General features: G+C 38.5%; 1 protein-coding gene across 2 annotated transcripts in view; it reads left to right on the forward strand.

Annotated features, from left to right (window-relative positions):
- Positions 1–23,816, forward strand: part of THSD7B (thrombospondin type 1 domain containing 7B) — a 1,621,840-nt gene that overhangs the window by 1,596,826 nt on the left and 1,198 nt on the right. For both annotated transcript variants that reach the window (XM_040474954.1, XM_040474955.1), the window contains 7 exons: positions 910–1,055; positions 6,128–6,287; positions 7,296–7,469; positions 7,570–7,665; positions 10,338–10,420; positions 12,478–12,670; positions 15,995–16,082. In XM_040474954.1, coding sequence (XP_040330888.1) covers positions 910–1,055; positions 6,128–6,287; positions 7,296–7,469; positions 7,570–7,665; positions 10,338–10,420; positions 12,478–12,670; positions 15,995–16,082 — 940 coding nt within the window. The remainder of the gene's footprint in view (positions 1–909; positions 1,056–6,127; positions 6,288–7,295; positions 7,470–7,569; positions 7,666–10,337; positions 10,421–12,477; positions 12,671–15,994; positions 16,083–23,816) is intronic.

Here is a 23,816-nt window from a genome sequence, read left to right on the forward strand (position 1 = left end):
CACAGATAACTATCCACACAATAGTACCTCATCAACAAAGAAGAATAAGGACAGGAGTGAGTCCGGGAAAGAGCAAGAGAAAAACACAGACATTTACATTCTGTCCACTCTTCCCCTTCAACAGACTTATGACCTGATGCCCATAAGTGGCCTTAAAGTGACATGGGAGCCCTGCTCTTTCTTGGCTGTTCCCATTAACCAATTTTATTTTTTTATGAAATGAAATACCAGTATTTGAACATATTTTTCAAACATCATGCCTCCTTGACACAAGCCAACAACTTAATCTTGTACTCAGTTAAAAAAGAATTTGGCTCTAAACTGTAGGAAAATTATCCATGTTGAATTAATTGAGAGATACTCTGGAGATCTTGGGGTGGCACCTTCCTAAGGAATTTTCTAAGGTAATTTGGGTTGTGTGCAAATTTTTACCCTACCTGCTAATTTAGAACCTAACAAGAAAGATGCAACTCTATTTTTAATATTTCTAATCTTGGCCTAAAGTACAAGGTCTAAAAGGGCAGAAGCTACATCAATTTCATCACTGTATCCCTGGCACATAGGATGCCTGGATCATACTGGAGCTTAATAAATATTTGTTGAATTAATTAACATTCCACCAATGTTTATAGGGTCAGTCTATTTTGGCAACAATATAGTTTGGAGTTAGAAAAACTAAAGAAGTAGAAGGCAGACAGAACTACAGAACCTTAATCATTATGCAGACTTTATAGACCCTGCATGCCCATAGGAACCTAAATTAAAATAGCAGAAAAACTGAGAGCCAGACATGACAAAGTTCAGTATATTTTAATGAAGACTTATGTATGGAAGGCAACATTCTGTCTTTTAACTTCCTTTCTAAGCCAGCCTGTAAACAAAAAGCTAACACCTTCCTTATCCTTTTAGGTCGAATGAGCCGGACTCGATTTATCATTATGCCAACTCAAGGAGAAGGACGGCCATGCCCCACAGAGCTTACCCAGCAGAAAACCTGCCCAGTGACGCCCTGCTACAGCTGGGTCCTCGGCAACTGGGCTGCATGCAAATTGGAGGTAGGTCATGTAATGATACTTAAAGAAATCTTCTTAGTATGCCTAAAGCATCTGTCTGGTCAACCTGTGTGCTGATGGAATAAATTTCACAGCACCAGGGGCCTGTACAATGTACTTTTATGCAATAGAGCACATGCAAAAATACAACCAAATGACTTAACCTCATGCCAAGTGTTGTCGCTAGGAAAATAGCCATTCATTAGTCACTGATTCTAAAAGGGTCATGGGGCTTTCATTCTCTTAGGCATTCTCAAAAATACCATGTTATCTTCTTGGCTTATTGAAAATATCAAAGTATTATTTAATTAGGCAAAAGCCTGATGCTATGGCACAGCTTGCTGTGGACTGTATTTCTTAAAGATGTACTTTTAGGCTTAGACAAAATCTTGCATATGGGCAGAAAATCAAAAGTGTATGAAAGTTATATTTTAACATGATTACACGAACCAAGGTTACTACACTTTCCTCAATGATTACTTTTTTATTGACCTGAAATATAAATGCCTAGCAACATCATCATATATCACATACCCAGAGCTTTTGCTGGATCAGCAAAGATCTCCTACTGCATTTTCTCTCTGGTTTCTAATGTAAGAAAAAGCACATTGATTTTTTTATTCTCTTATTTTACTAGTTTTTCCTTCAGTTCATATTCCAAAGCACATTTTAATTAGGTAACACTAATTGTGATTAAGCATTAAGAAATCTTCCGAGTATTCTCATAGAGATGTTTAGTGTTCCTGTCAGGATGACATTGTCATGCAGCATTACTATCTTGCAGAAGTTAAATGCCCATGTATTTTAATAAGTCCCAGAGGAACAAAATTGTGTGGTACATTTGTTCAGTCTCCTTTTTACAGAAAATAAGATAATCATGCTCATTAATTCAATAGTAACCTAACATTACTGAATCTGAATACTTTGCCTACCAGTCTAAAATCTTCTTTCCTAAATCTTAAGCAAATTTTAAATGCTGCTTGGAATCACAATAAAAAATGGAAGGAGTAGTTTTCCTTATAATTGTAATAACTGTTGACAGAGTAGAGAAAATAAACTCAAAGAATTCAGGAACCCATTGCAGGGCAATAGAGAAAAAAGTTAGGGGGGAGAGAAAGAAGGGTATAAGACTGAGAAAAACCCCATGCTCTAAGTCTTGCCAGGCATACAACTACTACTCTACCTTAACTGTTCTTTTTGTACCTTCCCTTTTGATCTCCTCAGGTATAAAGAGCTTTTTTTTAATACGCAAGTCTGCCAACTTGTCCCATGGGGATATTATGGGGGAAATGCCAAATGTACTATTTCATTTTGCTCTCACATAACTGAGTTCTTGCCAGAAACACAGGAGCAAGAGTGGCGAGTTGTCAACATTTTCTGTAGAATTGCCAGTGAGGGTTGGGGATTGTAGCATCCTTTGGAGATACCCTGGAGACCCTAGTAGCAGCAGTATCCAGAAATTTTAGAGATGCTTCCATTTTCTAGACAAGGTTATTCTTGTTCACTGACACTTCCAGTCAGGAGGAAATGCTGCAGTTTAACTTAATTCAGGCAAAGCTCTCAAAAAACAAGTCTAGGTAGTGAAATGTTCTGGGGTGGGCACCTTACCGGAACAGGGCCAGTCAGCTTTCTTCCCTAAGAATTTGGAATAGTATTGGAACTGTTCAAAGATTGTGTATCCGGGTACTCTTGCTGCATTTTCCTGCCCTGTAGATAAAATAAGTAACTCTGAAGCAAATGCGAACAAAGAAGGTGCCACACAAAAAGAGGAGGCAAAAAAGAAAGGGAATCATGATGATATGAGTTGAATTTTGCCTGAGTTCAAGCTGCATTTCTGCTTTTTCTGAAGCCTGTGAACTCTTTGTGAGACAGATAATTCAGTATCTCTTTAGCGGGTTGCCTTTTCTTAAATGTATATGTACACAGAGTTTGGAATTACTGATTAAAATACATGTGGGCCTCTGCACACAAAGGCAGATCATGTCTCTCACAGCTGCACTTCTCCTTGTCCTGGCTACCCTTACCTGCCAAATAACAGGCTGGGCGCTCATTCACTGAGGGTGGTGGTGATGTCCAAGTGGCTGACTGCCGTCCAATGGATCAAACCATCAGAGAAGCTACAACAGGGCACAGTGGATGTAGCAAAATGCCACTAACATAGAAAGAGATTAGCAAAAGGAAGTGTTTATCCTTAGGCTTCGCTTTTATTTTATTTTTTAGTGTTGTCTAGCTCTTTCTATCCAAATTCCTCAGTTGATAACATGTATCCACACATATGTTCATGAATCTGTTGTACGGGCTCAGACTCCCAGAGTCTAACAGGCTTAATGTTGGCCAAAGTTCTGCCAGTTCCTAACTCTGCCATTTCTGCCAAATCTGTAAAATCTCCAAGTCTGTTTTTCTTACCTCTATCAGGAGAGTAGAAATAGTACCTGTTTTTTTCTGGGAGCTTTTGGTAGGAATTAGAGAGTTTATATACAGTGCATACCTTGGTACCTGACATAAATTAAGAGCTCAATAAATTGTAGTTGCTATTATAATTTTGATTAAGACTATGATTATGATTATTATCACCATCTGCCTCTCCACATCTGGAGAGTATACAAAACATCCATCAATGATGCGGACAGTGGAGAGTCAGCGAGAGAATCCTCACTTGTTGATATTCTTGCTCAAAGAAGCCTGGGTCTACTTTCAGTCCCTTAGTGTGGAAAGCTTCATGAATGACAGTGAGTGAATGCTTGCCTTATGAATGAAATTATCATTCTAATGCTGATTTCTCTTCATCTTACGGCTGCTGTTGTCAAAGATATAGGAGATTAAGGTTGAATATGGGTACATACTAGGAACACATTCTTGTTTGTCTTGGTTTTTAAAGGGATCCCTGATGTAGACTTGTTTCCTGTCACTTCTTCACACTCCCATCTCCTGGAATGTCAAACAAAACTCTAATCAACTGCATCTTCTGTTACCTGAGGTTTCAGAAGGCAAATTTCATACACTGCCAAGTCTTCAGAATCTTCTTTCCAAGTACTCTATAGCAAAACATACAGCTTAGACAATTCTGCAATGGATCCATCATCCAGAATGATAACTTATAAAAGAGAACCCTCTCCCCAAAAAGAAATTCAACTTACACTAGTTATTTTCCACTTTAGAGAGTAAACACTTATTAGAGGATTTGCCTTAAATGAATCTACTGTGTCTGGACTTTGAACCTCTGCTTATCTCCCAAAAAATGCACTCAGGTCAAAATTAGGGTGCATTTATTTGAAAGCTTCACAATAGCCACAAAAATTATTATAGCAATTATGAAGTATTGATAAATCAGTTGTGTGAATTGCCATCTTAAACAATTGTTAATCCTTGTGAAAAAATCTCTAGAAGCAAAGGGGATACTCCCCAATTTATGTGCCTATTCAGGTTTTTAAGCTTTAAATGACTACAACTTGGACCTCCCCTAAGTTGTACCTTTTCTTTCTTGACAGTATGTCTTTAAATCATAACTTTCTTGTTATGTCAAGAATTTTTCTCAACAGCCACTCTGTAACATCGTGTACCTCTAGCAGTCTGTCCACGACCTGCCCTTGGCATTCAGCAGTTGCTGCCACAGGGCCTTGACCTGATCGGTTCTCAGCTGGCCTTCCAGTCCCCAGACCCGTTCCATGCCCTGGCACGCTGTCATGACTACTTTAGCTGACCACCTCATCCTCCTTTGCTTCTGCCACAAAAGTCCACAAAAGCTCCAAAGCCTAAGAAAGGCCGTTTCTGGCCCCTGCAGGGGGCAGGGCATAAAAAGAACATGAACCCCAGTTTCCCAGTGCAAAGCAGTTTTCACATTGTCACCTAGTAATGGGTTAGTGGATTATAGCATGTCGTATCCCTGACTGCAGTAACAGAGGTGCAGAGGTGGGAGCTCTCTCTCTAGCTTTTTCTCTCTCCACCTCTCCCACCACATGAGCAGGAGTCATGAATACTCCAGCTCTTACACTGACTTCTGGATTTTTTGGAAATTGAGCAACACACCTTGGAAGTTTAGGGGAGTTAATACTGCCTGGGATTGCTTCCCTCCCCCATCTTGGATGGTATTGAGGCATGTTACCACATGGCCTGTTTGGAAGATATGGGTGACCAAGAAACCAGCTGTGTTTACTTGTGAAGTTGAGGCCAGCTTGGTAACATACTACCTTTTATTTGCTTTCCCTCTGTTCCTGCTCTAGTTCTTTACTCTCACTCTGCCATCCTAGGATCTCACCTCCTTAGCATAGAAGCTTTGCCTTAGGCTTTGTTTTCTAAGCTATTTATGGAAAAACAGAGCTACTGTCTAGAGTTATCCAAATATCCAGTGGACTTCCTTTTGAAGTATGAGCACTTGACAAAAACTGAGGTGAAAATACTGATGAGTATCTGCCAAAAATGTTACAGTAGGAAACTTTTCATCAGGCAGATGGTTAGGTCAAATAACCACAAAGAGCTTTCTAGTTCTAAGCTTCTGTTTCTGTGAGACATTGCACAAAATTTTTTTCTAATTGCCCAAAAAATCTGAGTGTGACTTGTATTAAATATCTTCAAAGAACATTATTGAACACAGAAGGCATGCTGGGAAAACAACTTCATGTAGCAAGAGAGAAAATCAGTGTTTTATTGAGAACTCCAACCTAATCCATATGAGAAAGTACTGAATTCCCTACAAAAGGAAAACCAGCAAAGTAAAAGAGAAATGTATGCCCTATGGCTGTACATACTCTCTTGGGGAGTGATTATGGATTAGGTTGTTTTAATACATACACCTAGACAAATTTTGTATGTTTTTTTTTTCTTTTTCAATCCTGGCTGAGTTCCAAAATGAATCATCAGAGTCTGAGTACATACATTCCATGGAATAAATTTGCATTTCTACTTTAGCTTCTCTTTCAGCTCTAGGAGGATTACTTAGTGATACTTTATTGTCAACAATTGAAAGATAACTCCCAAGAGGAGGAAGCTGTGGATTTTCTTGGGCAAGAGGTGGCAGGAGCCAAAAATACTGTGAGATGCTAATTGGGTAGTTGTAACAGCATCCTTTCCTTTCTTAGGGTGGAGACTGTGGTGAAGGAGTCCAGATCCGCAGCTTTTCCTGTGTGGTCCACAATGGTTCAGTCTCTCACTCAGCTGTAAGTGTGGACGAGGCACTGTGTGGAGAAATGCCCTTTCAAGACACCATCCTGAAACAGCCATGTTCTGTGCCTTGCCCAGGTATGTGATTTTAAATGATTGGGAGGGACTTCCCTGGTGATTTTAATTTTTTTTTTTTTGAAGAACGTCTAATTAAAGTTGAAATTTCATATTAGCCACAATAAAAATGCAATAAAGTTATCACATTATAATATCCTTACAGCTTCAATGGAGGCAGAGTAGGTAAGGGGCCAAAAAGCACTGGAGTTGGAAATTTAAGAACTAAGTTAAAATCTTTGTCACATCACTGGTGTTTACCAGAGACATAGAGTCTAGTGCCTTGAACCTAAGTTTGCTACATCTAGAAAATGTGTTAATAATGCCTAACCTGACAGCATTGGCCATCACTCAAAACATGCTGACTGGATCTTTGATGACCCCATGAATGGTGGGGTGGTAGGAGCAAGTAATGCTATAGATTCATAAAAGCATTCTAAAAATGTGAAGGTCGTTGTTAGATACATAATATGCATGAGTTGATTTTAATCTTAATAACCAACCTAGCTTGTATGGCATAAGTTTAAGGTGCCTGAATATATACACACATGTAAATACATACATATGCACATATATATACTTACAAATGTGCATGTTTAGATTATTATATATTCTTTAGACTCAAAAATACTCCACTTCAGAGACCAAATTGTTACCTTTATATAGTTTCTGTGGATGTCTATTTTATAATGTTAATGCTGCTCCTTGAAAACTGAATTACTATCATCTTTACATCTCCCTTTTAAAAAGTTTATTATCACTAGAAGACACATAGTGTTATCTACATAAAACTGCCACTACTTCATTTCAAATCATAGTAATCTAGTTTTCAGTACTTTCTTGCTAAACTAGATTAAACCATAAATTATTATTCTCAGTGTATTCTAAGTGGGAAATTGGTCAAGGTGGAATGTACAGTACCTAGAACCTGCCTGTATCACTGTGCCATCACCACAAATCTCACTGTGAACCCTGTCCATGTTTCCAAGTGTTCATGTTATTTTCCTTGCTCTGTACTGCACAATCATCCAGGAGACTGCCACTTAGCGGAATGGTCAGAGTGGAGCACGTGTGAATTAACCTGCATCAATGGAAGAAGCTTTGAGACAATGGGCCGCCAATCTAGGTCAAGGACATTTATAGTTCAGTCTTTTGAGAACCAAGACAGCTGCCCCCAGCAGGTTCTAGAAACACGCCCTTGTACAGGTACCAAGAGCACTTTTCAGTTCTCAGCCTTGATTGAGCAACACTTGTTCTATTTGTATGTGAGGTGTAATAGAACCGCTGTTATCATATTTACTTGCAGGAGGCAAATGTTATCACTACACATGGAAAGCAAGTCTTTGGAACAATAATGAACGAACTGTATGGTGCCAACGTTCAGATGGCATTAATGTCACAGGTATTCCTGCCTAAGATTTGTGTGGGCACTTCAAAAAGATCTGAGTGTTGGTGTTTGTGAGAAGAATTAGCTTACACATTATAAGCAAGAGAAGACTGGGCAGTTGACCTTAGATGATCTTCATAGCAAATTGTCATGAAACCTTATTTTGTTTTAAATTTTGAGTTGAGGTATAAATACTTGGCATATAATGTTAAATTAACTTTGGGTGTACAACATAGTGACCCAACAATTATATACATTATGAAATGCCCACCATAAGAATATTATGATATTATTGACTACATTCCCTATGCTGCATTTTGCTTCCCCGTGACTTATTTTATAACTAGAAATTTGTACTACTTAATCCTCTTCACCCATTTCACCCAACACTGTCCCCCTCCTTGACCTTTGGCAACTACCAGTTTGTTCTCTGTATTTATAAGTCTGGTTCTTTCTTTATTGTTGTTGTTTGTTCATTTGTTTTTTAGATTTTATATAAAGTGAAATAAGAGGGTATTTGTCTTTTCCTGTCTGGCTTATTTCACTTAGCATAATACCCTCCACGTCTGTCCATGTGGTTGCAAATGACAAGATCTCATTCTTATGGCTGAGTAATAAAACTTTGCATCTTAGAATGCAAACAATTCTATTTGAAGACCAGTAATATATATGACAAGGCACACTATAAAATTTCCTTAAATAGCATGTTCTGAGACAAAGGCTAAAAAAGGGTTTAAAATACTGGTCTGTAAAGTTTTAAATCATGTTATCTTCTCAGTAAAAAGTTTTTGAGGACATCTCTCAACATATCCTATTCTTGCACTGCTATCCTAACATTTTATGAAACACATACAAAAGTTGAAATTAAAAGAGTGGATAAAGATAATATATATTTGTTAATGGTGCAAAAAACTTTTTGCTCTAGGTTATAGATCTCTGTGTCACGCACTAGAAACTTGGTTTTGGATATTTTGCTAGTCATTATTATTTAATATCTAAATATACACTGAGAAAAGGCTTCCTCATTCATGACAGTGGATATCATTTGAATGTACAAACGATCTCAATTTTGAGTTTTTTTAATGGCTTATCAGAGAAAATTGTCATTGTTTTTACTGCTCCTGTGGCTGACAGAGCTTATTGAACCAGTGAGAGAAGTTCTGTTCTTCTGTAGGAATTGAAGAATCATCACCTCTGCCTTTGTCCTGTTTGCCTATTTTGGCATTGTGTAGTCCCTTTAATCCATTGCTTATACCTACAATAATTTTAAGCTACTTGCCCATTCTGTAAGTTATTGTCGAAACTAAATACACTGTAAATCTACTTAACCAGGAACACAGAAAGTAGCATCCTCTGCAGCATGCTGAGAGTTAACTGGTGAGGGTTACACTATCAAATTCTCTGCACCTAGTATTTGGTGCATGGTGGACAACATAGGGCCATCCAATGAGCAGCTCAGGTTACAAGTATCAGCTGTTAAGTATTAGAGCTTAATATTTTTTAACTTTAAACATTGTATGAACTCTACAAAGTCTTGAATTTTCTTCCCAATTCCCTAGAGATTTGATATTCCTGGGGTGCAGACACTACTCTTTGGAGACCACTGGTTTAAAGAGTGTACACAGTCCTCCAACCACTATTGGTAGCAATAGGTCCATGTGGTTATTGCCACTAATCCCCAGATTATCCATTTCACCCATAGGTACTAATTCTGGATTGTAGAATTTTTTTGGTTTTGGGTTTTTTCCCCCCTGTGGGAACAGTAACAGTGGGAATGTAGCCGCATCATTCCCAGGGAAAACATAGATCTGTTTTCTATACCACCTTTGGCTGAAAGCTTTTCGCCAGCTACCCATTCATAAGCTATAATTGGGTGACAAGCAAAATCTAGAATCTCTAAATGAAACCAGTATTATATAAATACAATTTAAATACTGCCCTCATAATATGTCAAATTCTTAGCTTAGTACCTTGAATCCAGAAAGGCATGACTAATATGTAAATGATTTTCAGATTGTAGGGACATTATTCCATCCATTTACTCAAAAATATTTAATGAACACCTGTAAGTACTGTGTCATATGTACGACTGCCTCTCCTGGAGCTTATACATTTGCTTTTAAAAATGTGTAAAGCTTCATTTTTATGATCGTGTGTGTGTGTGTGTGTGTGTGTGTGCGCCAGTTGAGATACATTTAAAACTGTTACCAAAGTGTTTGCTATTGTCATCCGTGAATCCATCAGTGGCATTCTTTTCACATTTGGTTGTTGCCAGTTGGCTTATTGCCTAGTTAGGGTATTCAGGAGCAGGAGAAAAATATACATAGAATGAGTCTTTGAGCAGATCTATTTTCTGCTCCAGAACTTACATTGAAATTTCATCAGTTCTTTTCCTGATCCCTGCACGCAGATGTTACCCTCAAGCAGAGCTGTATGATAGAATGACAATGCCAATGAGCAGGTGTAAAAACTACTGTGACCATCTTGTTAGCAGAGCCTCCCCTCTTGAACAATTCTTCCTGGAGTAATCTATAAAATACGGCTGGACCATATGTCAAGCAAATGGATATAAAAAAAAAAAATACTGTTACAGTGTGGCCATTGCCAGTGAGGAAAGAGGAAAAAAAAATTAATGTTTACCATAGCAAAGTCCACAAGTGATGGTGGATTTTTTTGTTTTTTTGTAGGAGGCTGCTCCCCTCAGGCCCGTCCCGCTGCCATTCGGCAGTGTAATCCAGCCTGCAGGAAACCTTTCTCCTACTGTACCCAGGTGAGTCCGGTGCGGGAGCCTTCTACAGTTAATTGCTGTCTTATGCATATGCTATTGGGTGTTTTCCAGGGGGCTCCAGCCCCAGCAACAGTTCCGTGTGCTCACGGTACCATCTAGAGGAGTTTGCAGGAATAAATGCAGGTATTAAGGATTTTTCTTTGTAGGGCCATGTCTTATGGAGAACAGTCTTTTTCTGTAACTCTGACTATAGCCAAATCTACCTTTCAGATGTCTAGTTTATATTATCTCTGCTTACCGATAAATGTTCTTCGTGGATTTATTCTTTATTTCTTAAACTTTCATCTAGCTGAACTATTTTGAAGGATATAAATGTTTATATTTGCTAATTATTTAGTAAAAGTTGAATGTTTGCCTATGAAGAATGTATGTGCACCTGCACACTTTTTTTTAAAGCAGAAATCTTTCCCTCTCTTCTTCTCCCATTTACTCCTCAGGAATTAATGCAAAATGTGCAATGTATTCTGTTTTCTGATCAATGGCACTCACAGTGTGCAGTGCATATATAAAGTTATGTCATGTTCCCTAAAGAAATAGTTTTCTTCTTATTATGTGTTCTTTTCCAAAAATGATCTGGTTAAAAATAATTCAAGCACTCAATCCTATTTTATGGATCTTTTACTTTTAAAGTAGGTTAATTCTTTACCACAGAAAAGCAAATACCTATGCTTACAGAGGAGAAAAGGGGTCAGCAACAACTTCATATGCTAATGAGATTTGCAAAATAGAAGTTGTGGCTTTCCACCAACTCTCTGGATACCCTCTTTAATAAAACAAATACCTTTTACATTGAACCTTTGGCATATGTGATTGGTTACAACTTTTTACTTAGACTAATTGAGATTACCTCAATTGTCATAACTAGTTCTCTCCATTGAACACCATGTAATATCTTCAAACGAAATGTTGTAATAATTGTCATTATGATAAGAATGCTGCCTGTTCACTAAACAATGGGCAGTGATTAATTCTACCATACTTTTCTGATCTTGGCCTTTTGTACAAGATTGAGGTGCCCTCTTTAGTTGGAGTGTCTATTGCTCCTTAAAATCATGTGTTCAGTTAACAATTGATGACCCAAATATGTCCATCCTTCTGAATCACCCAGACCTGAGTGGCTATGTGAGGCTAGGGGCCTGTTCAAATAATGCCACGTCAACAGTTTCAGGTGAGGAGCTCTAACAGCAAAGTCATACAGATTCATAATTTTATGCTTAACTTGTTCTATTCTCTATCGTCTTTTTATTTGAGGGAAGAGGGAAGAACGATTATTTTCAGTTTCACTCCTAGAGACAGAACAAAATCCTTGTTCGTTATGCCTCATCATAGCCAGCATCTTGGAGAGATTTATTGTATATGAAAATGACCAGAAATTCACAAATATGAAGAACACATTGACATGGTGCCGACTAGGAATATGATGTATTGTGACACTCAGGTTACTACAAGGAAGCATATGGGGCATCTGGTGAAGTCTTTTTTTTTTTTTTTTTTTTTCCTCTACTTAGGCTGCTCTCCTTGAGTGCAGAACCAAGCTTCCAAGCAGAAAGGTAGTTCAGACTAGTTAGTGATCAAGGGTACAAGGGACGAGCAGCATTCAGCAGCTGGTGCAGCAACAGACATCAAACAGCACAAAGTACATAATCTGTGTTGCTTTACTTCTCAACATCAAGGGCAGCAGGTTTGAGTGAGTGGGCAGGAATCTGAAAGAGTTGGGGGAAGAGTAGAAGGTAATTTGATTAAGTGTGCCTCAAATATCTCTGTGAGAGAGAAAAAAGGATGGAATCAATGCCGTCTGTTGTGATTTCTTATAGGGGAGGCGTAAGAATTGTAAACCTGCAGAAAAATCTGATGCTGTATTCAAGGGTTGACTTTGGAATTCAGAAAGATGAACTGTTTGGCTTTTCATCTCTTTGGCAACTCTGTTGCTGAAAAACTCCAAACTGCCATAACATATCATGCACGTATTAAGTGATTCCAACATTTAAATTCTTCTTTTTCATCACTGTGTAACCGTAAAACTATTCTGTATTCCATAGGGTGGCGTCTGTGGCTGTGAAAAGGGCTATACAGAGATAATGAGATCAAATGGTTTCTTGGATTACTGCATGAAAGTACCAGGCTCAGAGGATAAAAAAGCTGATGTGAAGAACCTTGCTGGGAAAAACAGACCCGTGAATTCAAAAATACATGATATTTTTAAAGGATGGTCACTTCAACCCCTTGATCCAGGTACATTTAAGACGTAAGAAATACATATTTTTCACATGGGGGTGGGGTTCATGTTGTTACCACTGCTTATGACAGAAAGAATGGAGGGAAGGAAGAGACTGAAGAGGTGATGTGGTCGAATTCAAGGTTTCTTAACTTTGAGTGCTGTATAAGATGTAGTCCCTTTAAATTTAAATGTTCTCATGGATGGTTTAAGATAAATCTGTTTCAACCCCAGTGTAAAAGATACTGAATTAAGTTCTCAAAATATTAACATTTAAAATTATCTTTCAATTGTAAGTTATCTCTGCAAGAGAGAATGCCTTTTAACTGGAGTTTTCTGTATATAATTCAAATTAAAAGCAAAAGTTGCCATAGATCAAGAATGTGTAGCTACCTTAGGAAATGTCTAGGGACCCTATCTAGTTTAAGTAACACTAGTGGAGTAGTAAAGAGCCTTAATTTCACAGACAGACATACCTTGGCATCATGGCTCAGAATGTACCCGTTTTGTGATTCAGTGTAGTGTCTTTTAATTGATTTTATAAGTGAGTATACAGGTCCATAAGCACCTGCCTTACAGGATTGTTGTTCTACCACCATGCTGGACCTGCAGGGCTTAGGAATTGGTGGTGATTCAGGATAGGAACGAACATTTATTCGACGCTTTCTGTGTACCCTATCATTCTGTGCTGGTTATACGGAGTGAACGATCTCATGAAATTGCAAAAACCTAATGAGATGCTATCATCCCCCGTTTTTGAGATTCGGAGTCTGAAACAATGAAAATGAATTTGACCAAGGTCATACCACCAGTAAGTGATAGTAATATTTGAAAGGCAGGTCAGTAAGGCCTTTCATAGATAGCATTTGTTTCAGCTCCCCACTTATGAAGTATGCAGAAAACAAAAGCATGATTCTTGGTGCTTCTCATACATACCTTTCCTAGGAAACAAAATGCTACTAATGACTAAGCAAAATGGCCTAACAGGGCATGGAGAAGAAAGAGGCAGGCAGAGCTCAAGCAAAATATACCCTGGGAATTTCCCCCACAGAACCTAGGTACCTGCATATCAAAAGTGCCTCAATGACGTGCTTAAGTGAAGAAAAAAACAGAAACTAGATCTAGTAGGAGAAATCAGATGTACACTCTTCAACCCACTATTCAGGATGACCACAGTATCTTATTCATATTTGATCTCCCTGTATGTCTGGGCATGCTATAGGTTTTAAAAACATGTCATTCATTTTGTGACTGAATTAGCAGTAGCTTTAAATTTGAAGGAAGCAGGATATAAAATGTAGCCAGGCTCACCCATTGCCTGAACACCCTACTTCAGGAAGAGAATTAGGGTGAGGTTCTAGAGAAATGAATGCTCAAATCCACACGTGGGGTCCTTAGCCTTTGGGAGCTAATTAAAGTATCAGTAATAGCATGTATGTCAACATCCATCTGTGTGTCTCTGTTTTTCTCTTGATAGTGTAAGTTGGAGCAACCTCAAGAAAATCGTTTAGGCAATATGTATCATACAGTTTGACCTAAGAGTTCTTTGCTAGGAACCCATCATACAACTATATATATGTTTACTAAATAATATTTGTTATGAATGCTTGTTGTATAAAAAGATGAGTGGAGGGGCGCCTGGGTGGCGCAGTCGGTTAAGCGTCTGACTTCAGCCAGGTCACGATCTTGCGGTCCGTGAGTTCGAGCCCCACGTCAGGCTCTGGGCTGATGGCTCAGAGCCTGGAGCCTGTTTCCGATTCTGTGTCTCCCTCTCTCTCTGCCCCTCCCCCGTTCATGCTCTGTCTCTCTCTGTCCCAAAAATAAATAAACGTTGAAAAAAAATAAAAATAAAAAAAAAAAGATGAGTGGAGGGTGCCTGGGTGGCCCAGTTGGTTAAGCGGCCGATTTTGGCTCAGGCCATGGTCTCATGGTTTGTGGGTTCTAGCCCTGCATCAGGCTCTGTGCTCACAGCTCAGAGCCTGGAGCCTGTTTCAGATTCTGTCTCCCTCTCTCTCAAAAATAATAAACATTAACAACAACAAAAAAAAGAATGGAAATAAACTAAATGTTGATAAGCAGAATATGGAAAAACAAAATATAATACACGTATACATCTCCTATTAAAGAGAATGAGACCTGATTTTAAGATCTAGCATGGAAAACTGCATGCATGCTCTGCTGCTATATTTGCATATACAATGGAAACTAAAATGATTCACAAGGAAACAGATAACAGTGGTCGCTGCTGGGTTGGGAATTGAGAGAGAGCATCAGGGAGACTTACTTTTCCACTACATATCTTTTTTCAATAGTTTGAAGTTTGATCCTATCCATTATATTATTATAAAAAGTTATATTCTTTTTTTAAGTAACATGGACCACATCCTTCTACACTGGGGATTTAAAAGTACTGGACCCTCCCAGTACTTCAGTTCTAGGAGGTTTAGGAGTAAAAAGATGAAAGGTACTTTATCACTCAGGGAAGACTTTTTTTTTTTTCTTTCTTCCAATGTAAAAAACACAGAATAGGGGATTGCATCATTAGTGTTTCAAAGAGATCTGAATCAAAGCTTTGTTAAAAGTTTTATAACCATAGAAAAATATCATTACTACATTGAAACCTCATTCTAAAAACCTGACTGAGGCTTTAAAGTGTCTTATAAGCAAAAACTCTAATGGGTAGTGATAATATAATTGAACGTAATTGTGATTTTATTCCAAACAGTTGTTGTTTACAATAGATTTTGATAGTTGTTCATCCCATAGAAGCCTTTCAAGTAAGATGCCAATAAGTTTTTTGGACCCACAGTTAATTACATTCACGTAGTATAATGAATCTTCTGTGTGCATCTATCTTTCAGAAAGGAATGCAGTTCCTTGGGGATGCTCAGGCATCTCTCTCAGACCAGTTAACCATGCTCACATAAGCAGAAAATAGAAAAACATATATACACTCAAGTTATACATATTAAAAATCACAAAATAGATCAGACTATTGGGTTCTATTTTTCTTAACTGTAGCAGATATGGCATCAAAATAATAAGCAAATATTCACATGTATGGTTATAATTTGACATAATTTGGTGAATTTATCATTAGCTTATTTGGGCATATAGTTTTTGTTCATTCAACATCATTCAAGAAGCAAAGTCCCCAAAAGTGGTGAGAGTAATTTTCTTTGCATGTAGGATTGCCTCGTAATTTTTTTTGGTTCTGTTTATGTTGTCAAAATGTATTGTGATACTTTTGTGTTACATGTATAAGACTATATAAACATACAAAATTAAAATAGTCTGAATTCTTTTGCATGCTAACCTTATTTAATCTCTATTTTAAACAGATGGCCGAGTAAAAATCTGGGTTTATGGCATTTCAGGTGGTGGTTTTCTTATCATGATTTTCCTAGTATTTACTTCCTACCTTCTTTGGTAAGTACTAACTAGCAAAATGTTTATATTCCATATTCTTATAGGTGACATATTATGCTAAAAGGCCATTGGCTATTGTAATTGGACTCCTGAACTCACAAATAATTATCAACAGTAGAATATAACTTTTTTATTTGGTTTTCAAATAATATCAGAAGATGTAAATCATTATAAGGAAATTTCCATTTTAGTATTTTGATTTAGACTTTTTTTGATTAAATAAACATTAAAAATTTTTAATTTTTGAGAGGCAGAGATAGGGAGACACAAAATCTGAAGCAGGCTCCAGGCTCTGAGTTGTCAGCACAGATCCCAACATGGGGCTCGAACTCACAGACTGCAAGATCATGATCTGAGCTGAAGTCAGACACCCAACCGACTGAGCCACCCAGGCACCCCTGATTTAGACTATCTTTAAGTGTTGACTGTACGTTGGCATCTCTTGGCACCTCCTGGGAATTGATACTTGGTTGCAGCCTCAGAGATTCTGACTTAATTAATCTTGCACGTGGCCAGGTCATCTGGATGTTTAAAAGCACTCCAGGTAATTCTAAACTGCAGCCAAGGCTAAGAGTCATTACTCCAGATAGTTCTAATATGACCTATTTTGACCAGTGGGTTCAATCAGCCTGTTTAGTACATTTTACATTTGTTTTTTATTTATTTTTAATCTTTATTTTTGAGAGAAAGACACAGAGTGTGGGTGGGGGAGGGGCAGAGACAGAGGGAAACACAGAATCCAAAACAGGCTCCAGGCTCTGAGCTGTCAGCAAAAAGCCCGACACGGGGCTAGAACTCATGAACTGCGAAATCATGACCTGAGCCCAAGTTGTACACTTAACCAACTGAGCCACCCAGGTGCCCCTTTAGTACATTTTAAGTAGAGGCCAGGTTTTATCCACATTGACCAGATAGTAGAGAAAATTTGGCAGCCAATTTCAGGAACCCCATTTTCTAAGTGACTTGTTCCTGAAAATTTGATGAGTTGTTCTTGAGACCAGACAGATGTAAATACATTTGAATGTTTTCAAGTGTGTTGACAATATTTTATTAGCTTCCAAAGCAGAATTTCCAAAGGATCTTTTTATTTTCATGAGATCAAATGTTACCTTGCTTTTTTCTCCAAATTGAGATATTTATATTCATCATCTATTAAACTATTTCCTTGAGAATTTTTACCCAAGTTTTAATCTCGATTCAAATCCAACCATTGTATATTTAGTCTCAAATTCTGTTTCCAAGGTTACACAGGTTTTTAAATCTTTGCTCTGGATCAGTGAAAGTTAGTGAAGAAAATAAGATGACTTTAATTCTTTCTGCCACCTATAGTGCTACAAATTGAATCTCTAGAAATTGGATTTCTATCCAACTAATGTGTCCATAGTGCTGTAGTAAAGAGTAACACCTTCGGTTAGTCCTTCAACCTATAATCAAATGATTTGACCAATTTTTATGTCTCAATTGATAAATTTTGTATGTATTCCTAGATGGTGTCTTAATGAACAAGTGTGAAGTTGAAAGCCTTATATGAGGTTCAGAGTGATAGGATGCATTCATCACTAGAAGAGATTAGAAAGGGAGGAAAAGGTCTTATATTGTAACAAAGGACATGAAGGTTTGACAGATGAGAAGCTCCTCTGAAAGTAATGACCCAACATAGTGTAAGAGAATCAGAAAATCTGTTCTGTAAAAGCTGGGATGTGTTCTAGTTGTTAATTCCAAATCCTATCGTTCCCGCTTTCCTGGAATATCTAAGAGATTGAAAATCAACAGTAAGTCATTAAATTTGCCTTTTTGCATGTCTCCATTCCTTCAGGAATAAATATTTATTGAGGCTTTCTGAATGACCCTAAGCTCTGGGGATTAATTAGGTACATCACTGAATTCTGGAAACAGTTTTCTAGAGAATTGTTTAAAGATCAATATAATCCCCTTTACATTTTAGTGACCAAATTACATAAATATTTATGTACAGTATTTTGTACATCTATTTGTTTCATCTTCAATGCTTGGCCTTAATCACCTCCCACTAGGTATAGCACAATAGCTACATACTTGGACTTAATGCAAATACTCCTTTCTGCTATCTACAGCAAAATTAGTCTTTCTAAAATTTAGCCAAATGATCAGCCTCTCTCCTACTTAGACACCAGCAGTGACTTTCCATTGCCAACAAAAGGAAAGTCATGTTCTGGCTGCCTAGCTAGCCTTCCATAATTTCAGCCTGAACAATCATTCCAAGTACATCTATTTCCCTATGCCTTGGACAGTCCCGTGTGTGTATTTTTCTCATCGAAGAAATTTTTTTAAAAAATTACCTCCTTAATAAACTATTTTGATAAAATGGTAAATTATCTACTGTAATATTTAACCAATATGCTTAGTTCTGCATTCTTACCCATAATCCTATATTATATATTCATTATAATATACTCATTTTCTCTATTTTCATATTTCATAGGAAAGTTTGTATCCATCTTTCAGATCACTTTGTAATTACTGTTATCTCTCTTCCCACAGTTTCAGTTTCTCAAGTTTACCATTTTCATTTCTATCCAAGTTGTTTGAGATACCGCATTTGTTATCCATGTTGCTGTTTCAGAAGTTTTCTCCTAAGACCCCATGTACCCTTTCAAATCTATTAGGGAAATTTGCCTTTTCATTTTCACTGTGCATGTTCAATTTTGACGCCATTTTTTTTTATTATTATAAAGGTAAGCTCTTCATTATATGGAAAACTTATATAAGGGTTGAATATAAGCCTACAACTTCTTTCTGAAGGATAATGTTTTTGGGAGAAGTAACCTTATATTCGGATGCTTACGGTGGTACCTTCTAGTTTTGCAAGGAGTCGGCTGCTTCCAAGGTTTCCTCCTTAAGTCCCGTTTATCTAGAATGCATTTTCACCATTAGCTATTGACATGCTATTAGTTCTTCCCAGTAAACCTCAAATGCCAACATTTTCCCAGTCTGGAATAACATGTCCATGCTTCCTCTTCTCTGGCATTTACTCTATGCTGTGATCGTAGTTACTTCTATAAATCTCTTACTCCTCTACCATCCAAAGTAGAATAAGTGGATGATTAAATGAGTGGTAAGTAAACACACACACACAACCAAACCTAGGTGTTTTACATAGATTATTGTGAGGACAGGAAAAGACAATCTAATGTGTTATTGCTATTATCATACCCATTTTAAAGACAGAGCAAGTTTTTCTGAGGTCATCAACCTGAGAAAATCACTTCTAGGTATCCCTAGGCCCAGAGTTTACATTCTTTCCACTGGTCTTCTGGTCTGCAATTTCTTTCTCTTCACTAATCCTACAAAGTCTTTAGATTCAATGTAGTGTCTCCAGCTTTCATATTTTTTAGATGTTCTTTGTTTCCCAAGTAAGCTATAGACTTGGGAACAGACCTCTTGATATCAAAACCCATACCATTTACTGTTACATATGAGCTGCCTAAAGAGTCCAAATAGATACTTTCACGGCATTTACTTCTATTAAATAGGTTGCACAGGAGTTAGAGGATGACAGTTTTGGTGATTTTATATTTTCTCCCCAAAATAAAAGGCTTAGGACAAGAGAACTGCTATAATATTCCAGGTGTATACTTTAGATGAAAGCAATTTATAATAAAACTTAGAAGCGCTTTTGAGAAAATATAGAAAAATAGTCTTCTTAAGGACTGCTTCGTTCAGATACAACCCTTTGTACATCTGCCATTAGTGTTCGAAGTTTTTGAAATATTACTGATGCCGTGCTCCCCTGGCAGTAAAGATCCATGAGGCAATTGAGTCAAGATGAGCTCTGGGTGAGCTTGTAGTTAATGTAGACATAGTACCAGAAAATTGCTGCGGATAACTACCCCATATCCATCCTGCCCTGCCAAGTGCCATTCAGTAAATGGGCCCCCATTCTGCCCAAGTTTGAGAGTAGTGCCCCCAATTCCAGAGGCCCTGCCCTTAGGAATGGCTGCCTAAACCAAAGACAGTTCCAGCTTTCATCAAGTTATTTAAGCTCTACTGCCCTGGGGCTGGAATTCATTGGTACTGTTGAGTACCAGCAATTTGCCTTTAAGTCTGTAATCAGTTTGTTTTCCTGGTTTACTGGTTTTAGCCCTTGCTAAAATTCAAATGATCATGAAAGAGGTCACTTTCAATATGTGTCATTTGGGGCAGTGGGTTAAGTGTGTCTGACTTTGGCTCAGGTCATGATCTCCCAGTTCGGGAGTTCAAGCCCTATGTTTGGCGCTGTGCTGACAGCTCAGAGCCTGCCTCAGATTCTATGTCTCCCTCTCTGCCCCTCCCTTGCTTCCTCTCTCTCTCTCAAAAATAAATATTAAAAAAAATTTTTTTTAATAAAAAAAGGAAAAAAAAATAAATGTGTGTCTTTCAAAGATCTCTTACAGCCAGAGTCTCATAATAGTTTTATCTCTGTGCCGAAAGTGACGGTGGCTGTCACCAGTGCTCTATTAGGAAGAGTTACGAGGCTCCACCTCAGTCCGACAGGGAAGAACAGTGTGATGGATTAGAGATCCATCCTGGGTATGGGATGAGTGGCGGTGGCCTATTTGCCAAGCAACGGCAGGTCCTGATTTAGTGTGAGTGAGGTGGTCACACCTTTCCTGAGACCAGAGTGGAGGAGAAAATATATTTTTAGAAAAAGAATTAAGGGAAAAAGGAAAGGGAGCAGGGCCTCTAAAGACAAGTCCCCAAGTTGGTGGCTTTGCTGAGGACAACCCTGCTACATATCCCCTCCCCTCAGGGTTTAACTCACCAGGAAGGTTTTGAAAGCCACAGCTACCCAGCACAGTATCACCTTACTCGATTTACAAACATTTAAATTCTACAATTTCTCAGGTCGCACACATTCATAGTTACGATATTAGTATCAATTGAGAGGTTACACAATCATAATAAAACGTCGCCTTCATCCAAATGATCCCCAGCACACCCCATGGCCCACAAGGATTTAAGGACTACGTATTAGAAAACCCCTCTTTTTTCCCAGTGGTTGGTACAATGTTCATAATTCCTTATGTGGAAACTCAGCTCCTATTTTGAGCACAATATGGGCCCAAAAAACAGCTGACCACGCTTCGGTGTCTCCCTGGCAATGTTGACATAAAGATCCAGCCATCTCTATCCCTCTTCCCCACTCCCCAGGACTCAGCTTTTGCTTTTTTGCCCATCACCCTTCACAAATGCAAATTAAGAATGGATAACCAAAAACTATTTGGAAGCACCTCCATATCTTCCCTCTTCTTCCCTTCCCCCTCAAAAGGCAAGAGATAGAGGATGAGCAAGACCCCAACTGTCATTTCAGATGAATTATCTTGTATTAGGACAACCTCCACTATAACCAAACCTCCACCACAGTGGATGCACAAGCTGTTCCTTCCAAGTTGTCCTCAAATGTCATTTGTGGGATTTCTTAGCACTTTTAAATGCTACAGATTAGCATGCTCTGGACCTCATTTCAAGCTGGGTCCATTCTCTATGCAAGAGTCTGGGCCAAACAATAGAACCAGAGCCACTGGAATATACATCTATATTAAAGTTACATTGAATATTATTCTAATGACAAAATGAATACGCTTTTGAGAGGCAGGAAACTGGAGGCTTCCCATGACAGAGGATGCTAGAGCAGGTTCCTTCCTCTCCTCAGTTTCCCTAGTTGGAAGGTATCTCTGTGTAGCCCATGCCCAGCCTCACCTCATAACCCACTGAGCACCCACTGCACCCCAGCTGCCAGGCAGGAACACAGATGCCATCTGTGGTTTTCCTTCTAATGATTTTTTTTTAAGTTTTTTAACATTTATTTTTTAGGGGCAGAGAGGGAGACACAGAATCCGAAGCAGGCTCCAGGCTCTGAGCTGTCAGCACAGAGGCCGATGCGGGGCTAGAACTTATGAGATGTGAAATCATGACTTGAGCTGAAGCCGGACGCTTAAGTCACTGAGCCACCAACGTGCCCCCTTCTAGTGATTTAAAAATTTTTTTCATTTCTTGTTTTTGCTTCATTATCGAAGCAAAAAAATAATTTTAGAACTTGAGCATTTAAACTAGGTGATTCTCCCTAAAACCATTTTAATTCTGTCAAGCACGCGCACATGTGTATGTGTGTGTGCAGTAAAATTCACGTGATACAGAATTCTCCATTTTAAGTCAGACACAAAAGCCACATATAGAATGACTCCATCTGGATGAAGTATTCAAAATAGGCAAACCCCTAAGGTGCAGAAGTTTAAGTGGTTGCCAGGGGCTTGAGTGTGGGAGAAATAGGAAGACTACTTCTGTGAGTATAGAGTTTCTCTTTGGGTGATGAAAATGTTCTGGAACTAGGTAAGATGATGGTTACACAACATTGTGCCACCGAACGGTACACATTAAAATGTGTTTCTAATTTAAGTTCAAAGTATGAAAATTCCCATGTACACACCAAAATGTTTCTACCAAGTGCCAAGTTAATGACATGGATACAGAGGAAGTGCACTGAAGAGGTTGATGGCCTGGGCCTATGTGTTAGATGTGCTTAGTTTTCAGGCTCGGCCACCTGGTGACTTGAGGGAAGGTAAGTGACCTTTCTAGTCCTTCTCTGTAATGAAAAAAAAAATTAATGCTTCCCCTCTCTTAGGGTTGTTCTGGGATTTATCGAGATGTAAAATGTTCAGCACAGGGCTTGGCAGTTAGTATATTTCCAATTAATTATAGATGCTATTTGGGGCACCTCAGTCCGTTAAAATCTGACCGGCTCAGGTCATGATCTTGCAGCTCATGAGTTCGAGCCCCGCATCAGGCTCTGTGCTGACAGCTCAGAGTCTGGAGCCTGCTTCGGATTCTGTATCTCCCTCTCTCTCTGCCCCTCCCCTGCTTCTGCTCTCTCTCTCTCAAAAATAAACTAATAAAAATAATAGATGCTATTAAAATAAACTTGGAGACAAGGAAAGAATTGCCTCCCTGCTGGTAAGGACAACCCCCAAGACCTGGGCACTGAAGGCATGAGAATGCAAAAGTACTGAGAAAGGAAGACAGGCCTTATGGTAGAGGTGGGGCACCATGTGGCCAAATTCAAACTATTAACATTCATCAACGTAAGTTGAGTTTCACCCATACTAAGACTCAGAGTGTAATGCAGGTTGTTTTGCCCCAGATCTGGGCCATCACTGTGTGATTTACCAAGGTTAGTCAACCTCAGCTTCTCTGAGAAGGAAGAGCAACCCTCCCTGACCTGGCAAAGTTGTCAACCTGTGGTAAAACAGAGACCAGGTGTGAGCGGCTCTGCAGAATCAGAGAAAGTGTCCTGACAGACTGTGGTTACATGGCATCTAAATGTCAGGCTTCAGGCAAGAGCAGAAGTGTGTTTAGTTAAGAACGAGACCAGGGTAAGGCACAGAAACCTGGCTGCTCCAGCTGCTCATGTTAAACATCTCTGATGTGCATGCGGGTCACAGTAGCTTAGGAATTAGTGAACAGCAGATGTTGGCATTACTGAGTATAAACAAGAACAAGAAAAGTAGCCCTCTACCACGTTCACTGGTTCCATGAAACCATTTTTAAGATTTAGAAAAAATGACAACTTCTCCTTAAAATAGGGGTAAAGTATTCAAAAAACAAAGCCACAGGTTCAGAGCGCTCAATCTTTTGTCATTTAGCTGCTTGAATTTCTATACCTCACAATAGTTTTTAGCAGATCAAACAGAACTCTGTGAACCATTTTTATCTGAGGAA

Source organism: Herpailurus yagouaroundi, unplaced genomic scaffold (genome assembly GCF_014898765.1).
Source record: "Herpailurus yagouaroundi ecotype Mexico unplaced genomic scaffold, PumYag 140, whole genome shotgun sequence".
In the NCBI taxonomy this organism is placed as follows: domain Eukaryota; kingdom Metazoa; phylum Chordata; class Mammalia; order Carnivora; family Felidae; genus Herpailurus; species Herpailurus yagouaroundi.